At 36.7% G+C, this 19,728-nt stretch overlaps 1 protein-coding gene across 1 annotated transcript; it reads left to right on the forward strand.

Moving 5' to 3' along the window:
• The first annotated feature begins 13,884 nt into the window (after positions 1-13,884).
• CHRNA9 (cholinergic receptor nicotinic alpha 9 subunit) lies at positions 13,885-19,483 on the forward strand. The gene is made up of 5 exons (XM_003773298.2): positions 13,885-13,960; positions 14,295-14,428; positions 15,362-15,516; positions 17,699-18,231; positions 18,853-19,483. Exons 1-5 carry the CDS (start codon positions 13,885-13,887, stop codon positions 19,386-19,388), a joined length of 1,434 nt encoding a protein of 477 aa, XP_003773346.1. The 3' UTR covers positions 19,389-19,483.
• Positions 19,484-19,728: the final 245 nt, after the last annotated feature.

The raw sequence follows: 19,728 nt of genomic DNA on the forward strand, positions 1-19,728 counted from the left end.
TTTAGATAGGCTAACCCTACTAAGTAAGGTATAATTGTGTTAAGCCCAAATGCTAAATGATATATGACTTCCCTAAACTGGGAAGAGCATTGGGAGGCAACAAAATTCCACTCCTGTGACATTCTCTTGAATGAATTCTGTTTTAATGAGTTTGAAGAACTAGTTGTAAATTATAACTTCTGCATCCAATAATAGCCCTTACTGTTTAGTGCCCACAAAGCAAATGACCACTGGTGAGAGGATATTAATGCCCATTGATTTATTTAAGGCATGATGCTCTTTACAACTCTCCCCTCAAAAAAAAAAAAAAAGAAAGAAAGAAAGAAAGAAAAAAGAAAAGAATTAATGACTTTATTTTTTTTTTCCTGCTGATTACTTACAGAACTCCTCCAAACAGCTTTCTGTAGCTAGAATATTTGAAGCTTCTCACTCCTGTTTATACCTTTCTAGCCCTCCAAGAAGTTTGGTCCCTTTCCCAAGTACTGTTTTTGAAGGAAAGACCAGCCAGTTATTGTCAACTGAATTTACTGGTTTCTTTTTTCTTTTCTTTTCTTTCTTTCTATCTTTCTTTTCCTTTTCCTTTTCCTTCCTTCCTTCCTTCCTTCCTTCCTTCCTTCCTTCCTTCCTTCCTTCCTTCCTTCCTTCCTTCCTTCCTTCCTTCCTTTCTTCCTTTCTCTCTTCCCCCCCTCTCTTTTTGAGAGATATTTGGGCTTAAGTGATTCGTTCAGAGTCACACAGCTAGGAAAAGTTAAGTGTTTGAGGTCAGATTTGAACTCAGGTCCTCCTGACTCTAGAGTCAGTGCTCTATCCATGTCAGTCAAGTTTTCAGAGAAACATAGTTTCATCACCCCCAAAGATCTCTGGACCAAAGTGGTAGATATTTTAACCAAAATGACAGATGCTAATAAAGAGTATCTGTAAATTTATAGATGAGAGAACTGAAGAGCAGAAAGATTAAATGATTTGCCCAAAGTCACACAGATAATAATGATCAGAACTAGAATTCAGACTTAGGTCAACTGACTCCAAATTCAACACACTTTCCTCTGTGACACGTTCAATTATCTTTGTGATCCCATTTGGCGTTTTCTTAGCAAAAATTTGCCATTTCCTTTTCCAGTTCATTTTACATGTAAGGAAACTGGGTCAAACAGGATTAAGTAACTTGCCCAGGGTCACACAGCTAGTGAGTATCTGAGGTTGGATTTGAATTCAGATCCTCTGACCTCTATGGTTGGCACGATTGCACCACCCAGCCGCCTTTGTGACATATTTCTCTTCAATGATCTCATTCTTGTCTGATCCCTGGTACATTTATAATCTACATCATATGATTAAACATTTAAATATATAATTCTCTATATTGTTTATTGTTATTTTACAACTGTTACAATTCAACTCACTGCGATAAATATTAAGTATTTGTTATGTGCAAAGTATCTATCAAGGAACCTTTTATAACCTTATGTGCACAGGAGACACTTTGTTGGATGAGAGCTCTTAAAAGGGAATTTTCCTTGACTGAATCAAAAAAAATTTTTTTTTGTCATCAACAATAATATAGTGGGATTTGATATTTTCTACAATTTTAAATCAATTGTAAATTTATGTTCTGCAACAAAAAAATCACACTCACATGCAGAAATCTACCTGTCCCCTTCACACGTTTCCATCAAGGACATCCTCCAATAGGCATAGATCATGTTCATTAAGATTTTATGAGACAGTAGACATATGGGTTGATTGCTATTAATGTTCTCTCATTGAACTCTTTTTGGATATTAATATCATCAGTGCCTGCTTTCAATTTATTAGTATTGCCCCCTTTCAGATATGTTGGGAATAGATCCCTTAATAATATCAAAATTGTGTAGAGCAGATTTTTTCCATATATACTTGGTCTGATCCAGCTGTACTTTTCATTTTCAATTTCTTGAGAGCTATTTTTATTTCTTCAGATATATATTCTTTAGCTTGACATTAAGGGCTCTTCAGAATCTATTGACTTTTCCAGACTTTAAAAAATATACTATTTCCCTTCATGAACTCCACATTCCAGCTAGATCAAATCACTAGTTATTTTATGAATTAAAAAATCCATTTCCTGCCACTAGGCATTTGCCCAAGATACATCATTCTCGTAATTGGAATGTCTGCCTTCTTCATCTTTGACCTTCCTTCAAGGCTCAAGTCAGATGTCACCCTCCATCAGTATTCTACTTCCAATTGTTAATGGTCTCACACTTTAGTTTTCCTTACACCTTCCCCATTTACTTCAGATCCACACCATCCAAGAAATTAACAATAATATCACGAAATGTGGGCAAGATTTAGATCTCCTGAACCCTGGGGCATGGATTGAGTTAGCTGCAAGAGCCACCTAGTGGTGTTTTTCTTTCCTGAGAAAAAAACATCATTAAAAACACTATTAAATCTACTTCCAGTGAGCAGAGAAGGGTGTAATTGCTGATTTTCAAACATTAGTACTCAGGATCTTCAATGAAGTATCATTCAGGACTGGAAAAGTCCATTCTAGATTTCACTAATCTCTGATCTGAAAAAAGAAAAGCAGAAAAAGATAGACAGGAACTAAACATCAGGAATTCCAGTTTTTTGGAGACACATTTGCCCATTTCTCCTATTTCCTTGCTGCAACCAAGCTTGAAAACCCAAGAAAAGCTAGTTGGAGTGGAATAAAATGGATAAGAGAGGTGACTTGTTTCACTCTTCTTATAGTCCTAAAGATGGTTCATCCTTCTGAGTCTAAATCAATTCATCATCAAAAAGCTTCCCTAATCATTTTCTTTGCTTATTCCTAGATGGGTTTGATTAATTCCCAACTTCATCAATATATTCAAAATTGTTCCTGTCTTTCTACAATTCTTCGAATATTGACTATCAACATCTTTTCTCAGTGTTGTCAATTTGCTAGATATGAGATGAAATCACAAAATTTTAATATGTATTTCTCTTAAGATTTGTCATTATTAATAATGGCTAATCATGATCAGTTTGGAGGAATTTTTCATAAGTTGCTAATAGTTTATAATTCTTTTAAGAATTGTTCAAGTTGAAGTGATGTTAAATAGAATGAGTAGAACCAAGAGAACATCATTCACAGCAACAAGAAGATTATGTGATAATCAACTATGATACATTTGACTCTTTTCAACAAGATGATTCAGGCCAGTTCCCATAGACATATTTTGGAGAGAGCCATCTGCATCCAGAGAGAGGATTATGGGGACTGAATGTGGATCACAACATAGTATTTTCACCTTTTTTATTATTGTTGTTGTTATTGTTTGTTTGCTGGGTTTTTTTTTCATTTTCCCCCTTTTGATCTGATTTTTCTTGTACAGCACAATAAATGTGAAAATATATTTAAAAGAATTACACGTTTAACTTATATTGGATTACTTGCTATCTAGGAGAGGGGCAAGGTAAGGAGGGAAAGAAAAAAATTTGGAACAAAAGGTTTTGCAAGAGTGAATGTTAAAAACCCTCTTTGCTTATATTTTGAAAAATAAAAAAGCTATCATTACATAAAAAAGAATCATTCATGTTCTATGAACAGGATTTGGGGATCATTTCATTTGGGAGGAGCTTTTGGTATATATTTGTATTAGTTCTTTATATGTCTTTAGCAGAGATATTTGATACAAAATTTTCCTCAGCCAATTGTTTTGCTTCTCATCTTAGTTGCATTGATTTTGTTAGTACAAAAACTTTTCGACTTCAGATAGTTATAACTCTTGTGACATTTTTCCTTACATGAATATAAATCTTGCTATCTACAGCTTCTAATCCCCCCATATATGTGGGGGGGTGTAGAAGTTTTATATATATGGGGGGTGTAGAAGTTTTATATATATATATATATATATATATATATATGTCAGAATTTGAAATATTTTTGAGAAATAGGAAAAAACTTGAAGCAATAGATCTTTATACAGATACAAAATATATAATAGGTTTCAGCATGTGAGCAGAATAGGTTTCCCTTCCCCATTACTGAAAGAAATCCAAAAAGGCATCAACACTGAAAGAGATACTGCATTATTTCCCTATTCATTGATGAGCATGGCACTTTCTTCAAAAGAGAGGGTCCATGGCATCCAAATTCATTTCTTCAAGTAGAAGAGAGCAGAAGGGAAAAATTAGCCTAAAGGCCAGCAGCCAGGGCATTTGTCTAACCTGTTTTGTAGCTGCAGTTCAATAACCCTGCTAGACAGTAAAGCTATTTCCATCTGCTTTTCACTTTATGAATTCAGGATAAACTGACTTATCTTGGGTATGCTATTCAGTATTTCTGCTTTTGTTTGCTTTTCTTATTTTTGTCTTTTAATTCTTTTATTTCTCAGTTTACCCTAAAGATAGAGTTTTACTATTTCTCCCTCGTAGTCCCTTTCCTGCTAAGAAATATTTAGTGTACATTGGGTTACAATTTTATATCCCAAGCTGGACTCACAGACAATTGAGAGTTGGAAAGGACAGTAAAATCATTTAACTCAATGATGAAGCCCAAAGAAACAATAATGAGGACGTCTAAAGTGGCTGAACAAATGGGCTTTCTAAGTAGAGTCTTGAATTCAGCTTGCTTCATTCCCAGTCTAATGCTCATTCTACTATATCACACTTGGATTAACTTGATGAAAGGGCTAAAGAAATCCTAACAATAGCTATAGAAAGTCTGTGCAGTGGTTAGTGCAGTGTTAATTTAAAATATGTTTTTAAACTTTCCTGCACAAATATTTTTCATTTGATTCAGCTAAAATTTGATTTTGATAAACATTTTCACATCAACTTTCTCATTTTACATTTATTAAGCACCTTGTTATTCATCGTGCATTTTCAAAGAGACCAATGACATCATGGGATGATGTTTCCACTAGCTCAGGAGTGAGACAGAGTTTCTCAAAGTCATAAGCTTCACTCTCTCTTCTAGTGTCATTGAAATATAGCGGCAGGACAACAGTCAAGATAACTGGCAATGGTTTGGGATACAGTGGATGGCATGGGTGTCTTGGATGTCTAGCCAGTCTCTAAGGTCTCCACAGTGCCTGCTACAGCTACCTTCATGGCTGTTGGAACAAATTATTCTCATCCTCCCATTCCACCAAGGGAAGACTTCAGGTACTTGGAATAAACATATACCCATGTGCCAAATACTATGCTAAGCACTGGGAATGTAAGCATAATACGCAGATTTTAAGAATAATATTCTGTGTAAACAAACTTGCTATGTACACTTCTTTTTTCTGATTTTTTTTTTATCTCTTCCATGTTTTTTTCCCATTTGCTCTGATTTTTCTCTCCCAACATAATTTATATAACAATGTATATTAAAAATAAATTTAAAAAAAGTAATATTCCGGAAATAAGTTCAGAAGAATTGCACATGTTTAACCTATATTGGATTGCTTGCTGTCTTGGGGAAGAGGAGGGGGAAAGGAAGGAAAGAGGGAGAAAAATCGGGACATAAGATTTTGCAAAGGTGTATGTTGAAAAATTTCTTTGCATGTATTTGGAAAAATAAAATTCTATTAAAAAAGAATAATATTCACAGAATTATTATTAAGCTATATTCTACCACAGAGCTTTAATGAACTTGATTCAGAATAAGACATACCTTATTGGACAAGAATTTGTTTCGCTCAAATATACGTAATTGTTACAAGGATTTTATTCCCTCCCAGTGGAGGGAGGGAGATGGAAGACAAAATAAATATTTGTTAATTAAAAACAAAAAATTAAAAAGTATGTTATCCATGTGGCAAATAATTTCTGAAAGGTCATGAGCATGGGTGTGCTGGTAAGGGCTTTCTGGGATGAGGGAGGGGGAGAATATACACACTACAGACTTTTAGATTTAATCTGCATGGTAAACCTTTCTCTATCACTTTCTTAAGTCTAGACAAGAAAAAAATAACAATAAATCAAGATGTTCACACTGAAAATTTAACAATCAGCTCTTCTGAATCAGTTTGATCCGAGTCTAGTATACCCCTGACCATAAGATGATAGATTTAAAACTAGAAGAAGCCTTCAGAATTATCTAATCTCATCTTCTCATTTTACAGGTTCAGAGATGTTAAATTATGTGACAAGATCCCACTGCCAGTTGGCAGAATGGGATCTGAACCCACATTCTGTGACTTCACATCACATTGTTTTTTCTACTTTCATGATACTGTCTCCTTATCCAAGATATAACTTATGCAGATAAAAAGGCTTCAAGAATTCTTGATATCAACTTCAGTGTGGGAAAACTCATCTTTACTTAATACTTTTAAGGTTTGAGAAGAACTTTTCTTTAAACAACTCTCCATGGGCCCTAAAGCCCATATGAACATTGCACTGCTAATATAAATATAGTAAATTTTCTCTAATCCTTCATACAGACCTTTTCATGGACACCAGAGCTTTTCTCATTGAATGTTATCTGCCAGTTTTCAACTAGGCAGGTTCATCTGCAAACAGGCTTTTTTTCTGTGGGAGAGACCTTAACATTGGTTCAAAAGGATGTGTTCATAAATATAGCCTGTCCATTGGCTCTGAGCAGAATTATGACACAGGCTAGAAAAGACCCACAAACCTTTGCTTTAAGACAGAATTCTTAGCAGACAAGACTAAAGTTATTTCTGTGGGAAACACTATATGTCTTCTGGCAAGACACCTCTGTGTTTAATACTATCTCTTTAGATCATTCACCTGGAGGAATTGAATACTCCAGATCATTTATCAGGCTGTCTTCCTGCCCCGGAAAAAAAAAAAAAAATTCTATGTGATCTCTTGTCATTCACGAACATTTCTTGGCTTTATTAATTTCTTTTAATGAACTTTATCAACTTTTCCTGAGTCACTAAGTTGCTTGATTTCTCAATGAGGGGGGCGGAAAGGGAGGGAGAAAATTTGGAACTTTCTGTGCTCACTGATGTGGCTGGATAATTTTTTCACCATGGAAGGCCATAGTGGGACTGTGTCTTGTATTCTATTACAGCAGTGTTTCCTGGTCTTTTTCTGTTTGTGAGACATCTGTGAAGTTAGTAGAACTATAGGGGAAAGGGATGTTTATCATCATTAGCATGATGTGATGTTGATTACAAATAGAGAGAAAAGAGAGGGGCCATGGTGGGCAGTTATTAAAAGAGATAATCCAACTACTTCTCCCTTCCCTCTTTCTAAATCAAAACAAAAAACAATACAGCTTTTTTTTTTTGTAATAGAATTCTCTCTGTTCTGGGATACTACAAGAGAATTTGTTACATGCAGATATAATGATCTCTGGAGTGTTTTTAATATTTCTGTCTTTTTAACATCAGTATTCTCCAAGTAGCTGTGCGATCATAATATCATGATTTTTTAAGAATCGAAGGGCATTAGAGACACATGTAGTCTCCACTGAAGCATGATGTGCATGAGCAATGTTAACCTGTGCACAAACAGTGGTGTAAAAGATAAGCATTTATCAAAAATGTCATTAGAAAAGGAGGTGAAGTCTATGAACAAAGGATAACAAAAGAAGAGCCTGATCTCTGCACTTTGTACTTATGAGATGTTAAAAGTTCTAAAATGAATAAATGAATAACAAGAAATTTTAAAGGATCTATTGCAAGTCAAGCCCTGACCTAGGTCCTGGAGAACACAAAAAAGTAAGACAGTCAAAGTCTCATCACTGCATGACTGAACTCTGATTAATACATGATTTCAGGTTGATGAAACATCCTACCTACCTGCTGAAGAAAAGGTAATTAATTCAGAGGGAGATATACATTTTCTGGACATGGCTAATGCTTGTTTGGTCGTATATTTATAACAAGAGTTCCCCCCCTGTTTTCTAGAATCAGGGTGGAGGTAGGAAGAAGAGGAAATAGATTTTTGTTATTGAATATATAACATTTCATTTTAAATAGTGAGATTGTCCCTGTGTTCAAAGAACTTACATTTTTAAAAATAATTTTTATTGGTATATTTTGTTTTTATATCACCAAGTTTGCTCCTATAAGAGAAGAAATTCTCTTCCCTCCTTTCAGGGAACCATCTCAAATAACAATATTTTAAAAGTAAAAGTAGAAGGAAAGAAAAAGGAGGAAGAGAAAAAAGTCAGAAAAATCAAGTAATGCGTTGAAAAAGTCTGAAAATATGTGTGATGCTCTGTACCTATAGACCCATTTCTGGAAGGGAGAAAAGATGGAAGCATCTTTTCATATTTCATGTTGGTTCTTTCTCAGTTTTGTAATATTTACTTTTAATTGGTGATTGATACTCTTTTCTTATATTTTTGTAGTCAATGTGTATGTTATTTTCTTGGCTCTGCTTATTTCATTCTGCATCAGTTTGCATAAGTCTTTTATTGTTTCTCTGTATTCATCATACTAGACATTTCTCATAGTACAATAATATTCCATTCCATTCACATATCACAATATGTTTATTTCTTAATCAATGGCATCTACTTTGTTTCCAATTCTTTACTACCACAAAAAAAGTAATTCTATAAGTATTTTGGTATGTATGGAAACTTTTTATCAATGACCTACATGGGGTATATACCTAGTAGTGGACATTTTAAAGGCAGCTAAGTGACTTAGTGGATAGAGCGCTGTACCTGGAATCAGGAAGACACTCACTAGCTGTGTAATTCTAGGCAAGTCACTTACTCTCTGTTTGTCTTAATCTACTATAAAAGGAAAGAAGAAACAATTCCAGTTTCTTTGCTAAGAAAACCCCATGCAGAAAATTGAAACGCTAATGCACTATTGGTGGAACTGATTCTCCATTCTGGAAAGCAATTTGGAACTATGCCCAAAGGGCTATAAAATTGTCCACACTTTTTGACTGCAATACTACTCCTAAGTCTGTATCCCAAAGAAATTTTTAAAAAATTAAAAAAGGAAAAATATGTACAAAACCAGCTCGTTTATGGCAAAGAATTGGAGGATGGCTGAACAAATTTTGTACGTGATTGTGATAGAATATTACTGTACTATGAGAAATGATGAGCAAAATGCTTTTGAAAAAACTGAAGACTTAAAAAAACTGATGCAAAGTAAAATGAGCACTAGGACTCCTTTAAACTAGGAGAACTAGGAGTATTGCAACAGGAATATTATATAGTGATCAACTATGGATGACTTTAGATATTTCTGACAATATAATGGTCCAAGACTATCCTGAAGGACTTATGATAAATATATACATACTATCTATCTCCAGCGAGAGCATTGATGGAATATGAATGCAGATTGAAGTATACTTTTTAAAAACTTTATTTTTCTTGGGAGGATTTTGTGTTTATGTTTTCTTTTACAAAATGGAAATATGTTCTGCATCACTACACATCTATAACTTATATCAAATTGCTGCCTTTCCAATGAGAGGAGAAGGAGCAAAGGAGAGAATTTGGAACGCAAAATTTTTTTTAAAAAATGTTTAAATTGTCTTTATTTGCAATTGGGGAAAAAAGTAAAAAAAAAAAAGTTAAAAAGTAAAACTCCCACAGGGTCATGAAGAATATCACACAACAACAACATTCTGTTCACTTTATTTGCATAAATCCTAATTGTTTTCCAAAAATAGTTGCATGACAAATATGTTTAAAAGAATCACACATCCAAATTAAATTACTTGCTGTCTGGGGGAAGGAGGAAAGGAGAAAAAACTGGAATACAAAGTTTTACAAAAATTAATGTTGAAATTATCTTAATGTGTTTGGAAAAATAAAATACCATTAAAAATAGATGTGCTGAATCTCAGCTCCACCAACAATGTGCTAGTAATTTAGCTCTCCCAAACTCTTCCAATCTTGACTACTACCCCCATCTTTGGTCATTTTTGCCAACTTAAATCTACGATTCTATGGTTCCTTCTTCTCACTCTCTATAGCCAGATGAATTTTTAGGCACAAGGTTATTAGATATTTTATAAATCAAGTTTGTGTCTTGGCTGGAAGTCAAAGTATCCTGAAGCCTCTGAAATATGCTCCCTTTTCTCCAAGAATTTTTCCACCAGCCATTAATAGAGATTCTCATTTTTCTCTCTTTTTAATGACTTCAGTGACTTGCTGCAGTGCTATGAAATGTTTGAAAACTAGGCTGTAAAGGACGGAAGGCTCACTCCCAGAGCTCTAATGAATTAATTAATAAATTGTGGTGATGGATGATAAGAAACTACTCTGTGTGTATGTGTGAACTCTAAAGGAATTATTGTGTTTTCTAGAAACATAATTCACTAGAGGTTTTGGTTTGTTTTTCCTGACCTTAATGTTCTGTGGTTTCTCCAAAGTGATATGATCATGTCATCTGCAGAATGATGCTACCACAACTTCTACACCTGGGGCCCCATTGCAGTACTGCTGGGATTCGAACCACAAACTTCCTGACTCAAACAGGCTTGATTTTGTGCTGAACTGTGCAATTTTAATTGCGTTTCATAAAATCTCAATAAACTGGCAAATTCTGAGAATGGAATATTTAGACTAATCGAATTACAAAATAGCTAAGAGAAGAACAAATGATTCTCTTGTTTTGACCTTTGTAAATTCCCCTCCTCCCCCAAAAAAGCAATAGGCCATTTTTCATCCCAAAATAAAGATGTTGCACTGAATATAATCTTTGGTTGGAATGCATTTTCTCCTCTGCCTCTCAGAATCTTTATTTTGCTTCAAAGTCCAGTTCAGATAGCATCTCCTCTCTGGAGCCCTCCCGATCACTCTTCGGTCCCTGCCCCCAATTGTCAGTGATCTCTCCTTCAAGTTACCTTGTATTACACTTGTCTGTATATATGCCATATTCCCCAAAGAGAATATAAACTTCCCGAAGGCAGGAATTAAATATTTTTTTAATTTCATATCATTGAGCACGTAGCATAGTGCTTTGCACATGCAAATAAGAAATGTTATTGAACTGAATATTAGATTTTTGAAGTGGCTCAGCCAATCAACAAGTATTTATTAAGCTTTTATTATATGTCATGTACTATGCTGGAGATATGAAGAAAGGCAAAACCTCAATCCCATCTCCCAAGGAGATCACCTTTTATTTTTTATTTTATTTATTTTTCCTCAATAGTTTTTAATTTTTCCCAAATATATGTAAAGACAATTTTCAATATTCATTTTGTAAAACTTTGTGTCCCAAATTTTGCTCCCTCTCACCCTTACCTCCCCCCACTCCAAGACAGTAAGCAATCTGATACAGGTCAAGCATGTGTTATCCTTTTAAACATGTTTCCACGTTTGTAATGTTGTATGAGAAAAATCAGACCAAAAGGGAAAAAAACACGGAAAAAAAAGTAAAAATATTATGCTTCAGAGATTATATTTTAATGGGGGGAGACAGCACACAATGAACTATGAACATATAACATCTATGTAGATTATGTAAGGTGATTATCTCACTATCTTGGAAGAAGTGAACTGCTAGAACCACGAGGACATTGTACACAGTAACAACAAGATTATGTTATGATCAACTATGATAAATTTGGCTCTTTTCAACAATAAGGTGATTCAAGGCAATTCCTACAGACTTGGGAAGGAAAGTTCCATCCACGCCCAGAGAGAGAACTATGGTGTCTGAATGTGAATCAAAGAATAGTATTTTTCATCTTTTGTTGTTGTTTTTTTTTTCCTTTCTCATGTTTATTTTTTTCCCTTTTGATTATTATTTTTTTTTGGCCCAGTATGATGAATATGGAAATACATTTAGAAGAATTGTGCACATTTAACCCATATTAGATTGCTTGCTGTCTTGGGGAGGAGGCAGAGGAGAGAAAAGGGGAAAAATGTTTGGAACACAAGGTTTTGCAAAGATGAATGTTGAAAACTATCTTTGCGTGTATTTGGAAAAATAAAATTCCATTAAAAATAAAATAAGTGAACTGCTAGCTCGAATTATGTGATCAACCAAATCAGCAAGTATTTATTGAGCACCTGCTCTGGAACATGTTTTGTGTCAGGCATTGTGGAAGAGATGAGAGTAATATAAACATGGTCCTTATCTGGGAGCAGTTTGAAAAATAAATCAAAGGAAGTTTGTCAAAAATGGCCTTTACTGGGCAAGAGATTTCAGGATTGGCAATAGGAATTTGATTACCAAAGAGGAAACGAGCATTTATTAAGCATTAACTGTGTGCTAAGCATTTGCAAATTCTATCTCATTCAATCCTCTATCTAGGAGGGAGATTTTATTATTATCCTCATTACACAGTGGAGGAAACTGAATCATACAGAGTTTAAATAACTTTCCCAGGGTTACACAGCTGAGATCACATTTGAAATCAGGTGCTCCTGACTTTGGTGTCCTATCAACTGAACCGCTTAGCGGCAAATCAGGCCACCAGGGAAATACGATCTTTAAAAATAACAAGACAGGTCAGTCAGAAGGCAGTGAGGAAGCCATGAGAAATTAGCATTATCATAATGCTCTCAAAGAATGGAGTTCTGAAAAAAGGGAGCAGACAGAGACAGCTTTGTTAGCTCAGGTGAGAGCTGTGGACAAATATCTGACCCACTTGGTAGGTATGGCTCCTAAAGGGTAAAGAATGGCTTATTAGATTAAGGCAGTTTGGGGAAAAATAAGAATATCTATCTCCCTTACTGTTATTCTCTATGGCAAAGTAATAAATTGGCCCCTGAGCCAGATTCTCAGCACAGACCAAATAGGTAATAGATAGATAGATAGATAAAAAAATAGATAGATGATCGATAGATGGATGAATAGGTAGGTAGATGATAGGTAGGTAGATAGGTAGATGATTGATAGACAGATGAATAGGTACGTAGATATAGATTAGATAGATGGATAGATGGATGAATAGATAGAGGGATGGATGGATGAATAGACAGATGAATAGATAGGTAGATATAGATTAGATAGATGAATAGATAGAGGGATGGATGGATGAATAGATAGATAGAGGGATGGATGGATGAATAGATAGATGAATAGGTAGGTAGATATAGATTAGATAGATGAATAGATAGATGGATGAATGGATGGATGAATAGATAGGTAGGTAGGTAGGCAGGTAGATGATTGATTGATAGATAGATGAATAAATAGGTAGATGATTGATTAGATAGATAGATAGATGGATCTGAATCCAGAGAGTACTCAAATTGACAGACTAAAAGAACAGACAAACAACCTGTGTAAAAGAATTGAAAGAAAGAAAAGTAAACAGTCTAATGTTTTGACTGTGGAATTATTTCCTTTTTTTCTTCTCTCCCTTCTGGTTTGGATAAAATCATTTTCATCCTCACTTTATCTTGTTCAGTTGATATCAGAATTTCAGCAAACTTTTTATTCACCTTGATATCAGTATGTTGGGGGGGCGGCCTCTCGTTTAGGATTATCTCTTATTGCTCCCTGGGAGTCTGAATAAATTCTCCTGATATAAAACCATTTCTTTGAGTATAAAGGAGTATTCATGGCAGAAGTGAGGGGAAAGAGGGCCCTTTCAGCTGTTTCTCCCTTTCTCTTCCCCCAAAGCTTTTTCAGACGTGTGATCTGAGTAGTCTGGGAGAAGATAGCAGAGGCTCCTCTGGGGCCCCCTGACTCCCCCAAGCTTCAGACACCATCTCGGGCTTCATTGGTGAGCAGGAGCAGAACAGGCTGGTCTCAGGTTACCTGTGGTGAGGAGCAGGCCTGAGTCTGGGAGGGGCCAGGGGGTGTGTGGGCACAGGACGTCAGTGTGAGCAAAGGTTCAGTGTGCAATGCCCAGAGAGGTTTCCTATCCTTTGTGGTGGTGGCAGTGGTTGTTCCTGAGAAAGCAAAGCCTGGTGCTAGGGCCAGAATTTACTGGTGACTTTCCATCTCTGCTACATCTTATACTTTCTCAGAGTCAAAGAAACTGAAAATTGCTTCAACCTCTAGGATGGACTGGCCCCATTCTTGCTTTTCCCTTTGCTGGATTTTGTGGGCAGCCTCACGATTGAGAGGTGAGAGGACAGGTGGCGGGCTTTGTCCATTTCTATCTGTCACCTGGCTTGGCGTTTCTGGGACTGGGGATCAGAGCCAGGACCTGCATCTCTGGCAATAGAGGGGAAACCGTTAGGGAGCCATCTGAGGGCACGCCAACAGCTGGCCAGAGGCCCACATCCATTGCAGAAGGGGATGGATAAATGTAGTGCTTCCAAAAAAGCTCCCCGTCAATCTAGTTCTGTTTCTCGGAACAAGTCTGGGGCAAGTCTGATCTTTGGGGGAGATGGGGAGGGCATGTAGAGCATCCCATTCTGCTCTATTTTTTTCAGCACTAATTTTTTTTTAATGCAGACATAAAGGCAGCAGAAGGGAAATATGCTCAAAAGCTATTTAATGACCTTTTTGAAGATTACTCCAATGCCCTGAGACCAGTGGAAGATACGGACAAAGTACTGAATGTCACTCTGCAGATTACACTCTCACAAATTAAAGATATGGTGAGTAACAAAACGTGGGTGCCAGTGAGAGAGGCTGTTTAAGACGGCAACCTTATTTTCTATCAAAATGGCTGGTTAACTGGGGTAGGGAGATGGGATGGGAGCAAGATTTTGTGGAGCTTTTAATGGGAGATGGGCAAGATAATGGAGAGAGGTCTTCCCTTTCCAAAGGGGTGAATTTCACTATTTGCTCATGTGTGAAAGTAGGAAAATATTCCCTCTCTTGCTCAGCAGTTGGGTATGTGAATGAGCAAAATAAAACTGTCTGGGAGAGCTTTAAAATCTGCTTAAAGAAAGAAAATAGATGTGTGTATGTGTTTAAAAGATATATTTAATTCTGCATTTGAGAGTATAGTTAGAAGATTTCATCTTCCTTCTCTGCATTATAGATATATTCATGTTCTCTCTGTCTCTGTCTTTCTGTGTCTCTGTTGATCTCTCTGAACCTTTGTCTCTATCTCTGAATCAGTCTCTGTTTCTCTCTTTCTCTCTCTGTCTCTGTCTCTCTCCTGTTTCTGTCTCCTTCCCCCCTTTTCTTTACTCCTTTCTCTCCTCTTCCCTTTCTCACTTTGTTCTCTTTCTTTTCTCTCTCCTTTTCTTTTCTTCCCTCTTTTTTTTTCTCTCTTCTCTTTTTACTCTTTCTCACTCTCCTTGCCATCCCTCCCTCCCTGTATGTTTTCATGAGAAATTTGATCTGTTCATCAAATAGGACCTGAACATTTGCCCGTTTTAAGCTCGGACTAATTTTTTTAAATGGGCTTCTCAGTTAACTTAAGGAAGTAGACTTTCTATAAGCTACTAGTTGTACCTGTAACTGTAAGCCCTTGAAATAAATGGTCATAAAGCAGAAGAAGACAATATATTCTAGCGGCAGGATACATCTGCTTGAGTTGTTATTGCCTAGAAATATCTACATCCCGAGTCCTCTTGCAGGATGAGAGAAACCAAATTTTGACAGCCTATCTGTGGATTCGCCAGATCTGGTACGATGCATATCTCAAGTGGGATAGAGACCAGTATGATGGATTAGACACCATCAGGATCCCCAGTGACTTAGTATGGCGGCCTGATATTGTTCTTTATAACAAGTAAGTTGGGATCAAAACTAACAGTGTGGTGGGATTGTCACAACTTTGGCATGTATTCCAACTGCTGATTTGTTTGAATCAAAGCATGATGAGGAAAGGATTTTCCAAGAAGGCAAGAAATGAAGTCCTTGTTATGTAGGAACTGAACAACCTCTGTAATGAAACATTTAATATATTTTTGCCTCTCTTCTGGTTTAGATTTCCTTAGTATCGGTGTTTGTGGGAACTCTGAGTATATTCATGGCTATCAAATAATATTTTTGTCCCTAATTCTAACATAATAGGAACAGTCTGAGGGGTGCCACAAATAATAGCTAGTATTTATATAGCAATTTAAGGTTTCTAAAGTGTTTTATTCTTATTTTAAATATATTTGTATAATAAGGATATCATAAAATATATTGATATCATGTCATATTTATTAAATATTATCTCACATTATCTTCATAACAATCCTGTAAGTAATGACATTATTATCTCCATTTTTCAGATGAGGGAATAGAGACTGAACAAAGTGAAGTGACTTGTTGAGAGTCACACAGCTGGGAAGTCTCTGAGACAGGATTGAAATCAGGCCTGCCAAATTCTGGGTCTTTAGCTGTGTATCAGGGCAAGAAAGGGAGACATAGTTATAATGCTATTCTCTTTTTTAAATTTATTTTTATTTTATTTTTTATTGAAATTTTTTATTTTCAAAACATATGTGAGGATAATTTTTTCAACATTAACTCTTGCAAAACCCCGTGTTCCAATTTCCCCTCCCTTCCCCCTACTCTCTCCCCTAGATGGCATGTAATCCAGTATATGTTAAACACGGTAAATATATGTTAAATCCAAATAGGCATACATATTTCCACAATTATCACTCTGCACAAGAAAAATCAATCAAAAAATGAGAAAGAAAATAAAATTCAAGTAAACCACAACAAAAAGCGTGAGATACTATGTTGAGTTCCCATAGTCCTCTCGTTGGGTGTAGATGGCTCTCTCCATCACAATATCAATGGAACTGGTCTGAACATGATGCTGTTCTCTAGCCTTGTTTCAGAGGCTAGCACGGTACCTGGCCCACAGAAGCAGTGGAGGCAGAGAGTCCTGTGCATCTTGGGGAATCGAGTAAATGATGTGCAAATAAACGCCGATTAGTTTTTCATAAACAGCTTGGGAACTTTAAGTGATACGGTTGTAGACCAGGAGATAAACAGGCAGCCTAATGGATAGACTCTGGGCTTTCGAATTCAAGCTGCCCAGATGCTGGAAATTGGGTGACAAAGGGCAAATCATTTAAGCTATCAGCGGTTAAATGGGAATGATAATGGCACCTGCCTCACAGGGGGTGAGGATAAAATGAGATATTGTACATCATGCTGTGACGTTCATGCTCTGAAGGAATACCTGATCAACTTAGTGAAATGCTGAATGGCCTTCTAAGAGTTTGCCTACCAAGGACACTTAAACATTGTTCTTCCTGGAAACCTGACAGTCTGGAGAGGGAAGACGGGGAGATGGAGTAGAAAAAATGCTGAATTTGAAGTCAGAGGACACACATTCACCAGGGGCATTGCCCGTGGGACCCTCGGCAAGGTCCATCGACTAAGGCAATTTTCTATAAAATGGTTACTTCTAAGGATGAAGGGAGAGAGGGAAGTGTTTTGTAAACTTTAAAGAGATGTAGAAATGGGAATTATTGTCATGAAGTATGATCAGGGGCAGCTAGGTGGCACAGTGGATAGAGCTCCAGCCTTGAAGTCTCCCTTCCATTCAGAAGAGTTGTTTCAGGGAACAATTCAACAGAACTCAGTAACTAACTGAACATAAGGTAAAACAGAAAGCTGATTCATAAATAATTCTAAACTTTTGATCCTAAGTTATTTTTTAATTGTATACAACTCTTGATATCTCCATAGACCAGGGCAAGCCAGTGCTATACATGGCTTTTGTTTGTTTGTTTGTTTGTTTATTTTCCACAACCAGGAAACACTTGAGATCACATTTGAACTCCCTTAAATACCTCCTTGAGCCTAAGTAACAACAAAATAGTGGAGATTCTTCTGTAGAGAGTTAAAAAATAAGAAAGCTACTTTGGGGGAATGGGAAAAATTGGAAAGGGAAAGAGCTGATGAATTAAACTGCAATCTAATTAGCAACTTTTTTTATTTTTTACTTCTTCCCTCTCCCTTAGAGCTGATGATGAATCTTCAGAGCCAGTGAATACAAATGTGGTCCTCAGATATGATGGGCTTATTACTTGGGATTCCCCAGCTATCACCAAGAGTTCCTGTGTAGTTGACGTATCTTATTTCCCTTTTGATGATCAGCAGTGCAACCTGACCTTTGGTTCTTGGACCTATAATGGTAATCAAGTGGATATATTTAACGCATTGGATAGTGGCGATCTCTCTGATTTCATCGAAGATGTGGAGTGGGAAATCCATGGAATGCCTGCAGTGAAGAATGTGATCACTTACGGATGCTGCTCTGAGCCATACCCGGACATAACCTTCACCCTTATTCTAAAGAGGAAGTCGTCTTTCTATATCGTTAACTTGTTGATCCCATGTGTGCTAATATCTTTTTTGGCCCCCCTGAGTTTTTATCTCCCAGCAGCTTCTGGGGAAAAAGTGTCTCTGGGAGTCACTGTGCTCTTGGCCATGACTGTATTTCAATTAATGGTTGCAGAGATTATGCCTCCTTCTGAGAATGTCCCTCTGATAGGTGAGTAGTAGTAATAGTGGTTAGGGGCTAAGTGCTCAAAATGAATGAGCCACAGTTTGACTTTGGTGATAATGAGGAGGAAGAAAAGGAGGAGAAGAAGGAGGAGGAGGAGGAGGAGGAAAAGGAGAAGGAGGAGGAGGAGGAGAACGAGGAGAAGGAGAAGGAAGAGGAGGAGGAGGAGGAGGAGGAGGAGGAGGAGGAGGAGGAGGAGGAGGAGGAGGAGGAGGAAGATGCAGGGGGACATTTTAGGTGGTTATTAAATTGCCATTATATTTCTATTGTCTTTAACATAGCACATGCTAAATAAATGCTCCTTGGAAATTGGATCAGTCCGTTCCAGATCATTACATAATTGATTTGCTATTGGCAATTGACATAAATCATAGATTGTAAGAATCGAAAAGGAATCCAAAAGTCATCAAATTCAACCCTTTTACAAGTTATTTAATGTTGTGGGGGATTTAATTTAGAGTTGGGGATTTTGATGGTTAATCCAATCGAATTCTATCTGCTCTTTAAAACTAGAATGAACAAAGGTTTTGAATTGGGAAGTACAGGGATAGGAGTAGAAGAAGGGGGAGAAGCTGTTTTTAATGTAAATTGTTATTGTTTTAATCTAAGGCAAATACTATATAGCAACAATGGCCCTGATAACGGCATCCACTGCGCTGACCATCATGGTGATGAACATCCACTTCTGTGGTGCTGAAGCCAAACCAGTGCCTCAGTGGGCAAGGATAGTCATCCTGAAGTACATGTCCAAGATCTTATTTGTTTACGACGTCGGGGAAAGCTGCACCAGTCCGCGCCATAGCAAAGAACGAGACCCTTACCAGAAGGACTATGCAGAGACGCATCGGAAAGGACTCAAGAACAGAGACAATAACATTGTCCACAAGAAGGAAATCAATGGACTTTTAAATAATGACTTGGGAACTCAGGGCGAGAATCCCAAAGAGGCAGACAGTTATTGCGCCCGGTACGTAACCTTGACCAAGAATATCGAGTACATCGCCAAGTGCCTCAAAGATCACCGCACCAATAACGCAAAAGGAATTGAATGGAAGAAGGTGGCAAAAGTGATCGACAGATTCTTCATGTGGATTTTTTTCATCATGGTGTTCGCTATGAGTATTTTGATTATAGCTAAAGCGTAATCTGGAAGGTAGAAAGAATGCTGGATCTGGGAGTCAAAGATAGGATTCTGAATCTTGACTCTGCTACTTACTAGCCACATGTGGGAAAAATGATTCTGGACCTCAGTTTCCTCATTTGTAAATTGAGGGGATTCGACTTCTTAACAGCAAAATATCTTTCCCATTCTAAATGAATAATTCTATGATTCTTCCTGCTCTAAACCATTTTCATATGCTAGATATTCCTCTAATTCCTGACTTTATACTTTAGCCTAGGACAATGGTGATCAAGTTTTTTTTAAGTTATAGAACTAAATATATATCCTGAAATCTTGATCAAGTGGTAAAGTGTTAATTCTAT

Source organism: Sarcophilus harrisii, chromosome 6, assembly GCF_902635505.1.
Source record: "Sarcophilus harrisii chromosome 6, mSarHar1.11, whole genome shotgun sequence".
NCBI lineage: Eukaryota > Metazoa > Chordata > Mammalia > Dasyuromorphia > Dasyuridae > Sarcophilus > Sarcophilus harrisii.

What these genes read in the sequence shown, in the direction of transcription:
- CHRNA9 (XM_003773298.2), top strand. Translation starts at nt 13,885, where the DNA reads ATGGACTGGCCCCATTCTTGCTTTTCCCTTTGCTGGATTTTGTGGGCA. An exon ending in TCTCACAAATTAAAGATATG is followed by an intron (nt 14,429 to 15,361) that starts GTGAGTAACAAA and finishes GTCCTCTTGCAG; the next exon opens with GATGAGAGAAACCAAATTTT. An exon ending in GATATTGTTCTTTATAACAA is followed by an intron (nt 15,517 to 17,698) that starts GTAAGTTGGGAT and finishes CCTCTCCCTTAG; the next exon opens with AGCTGATGATGAATCTTCAG.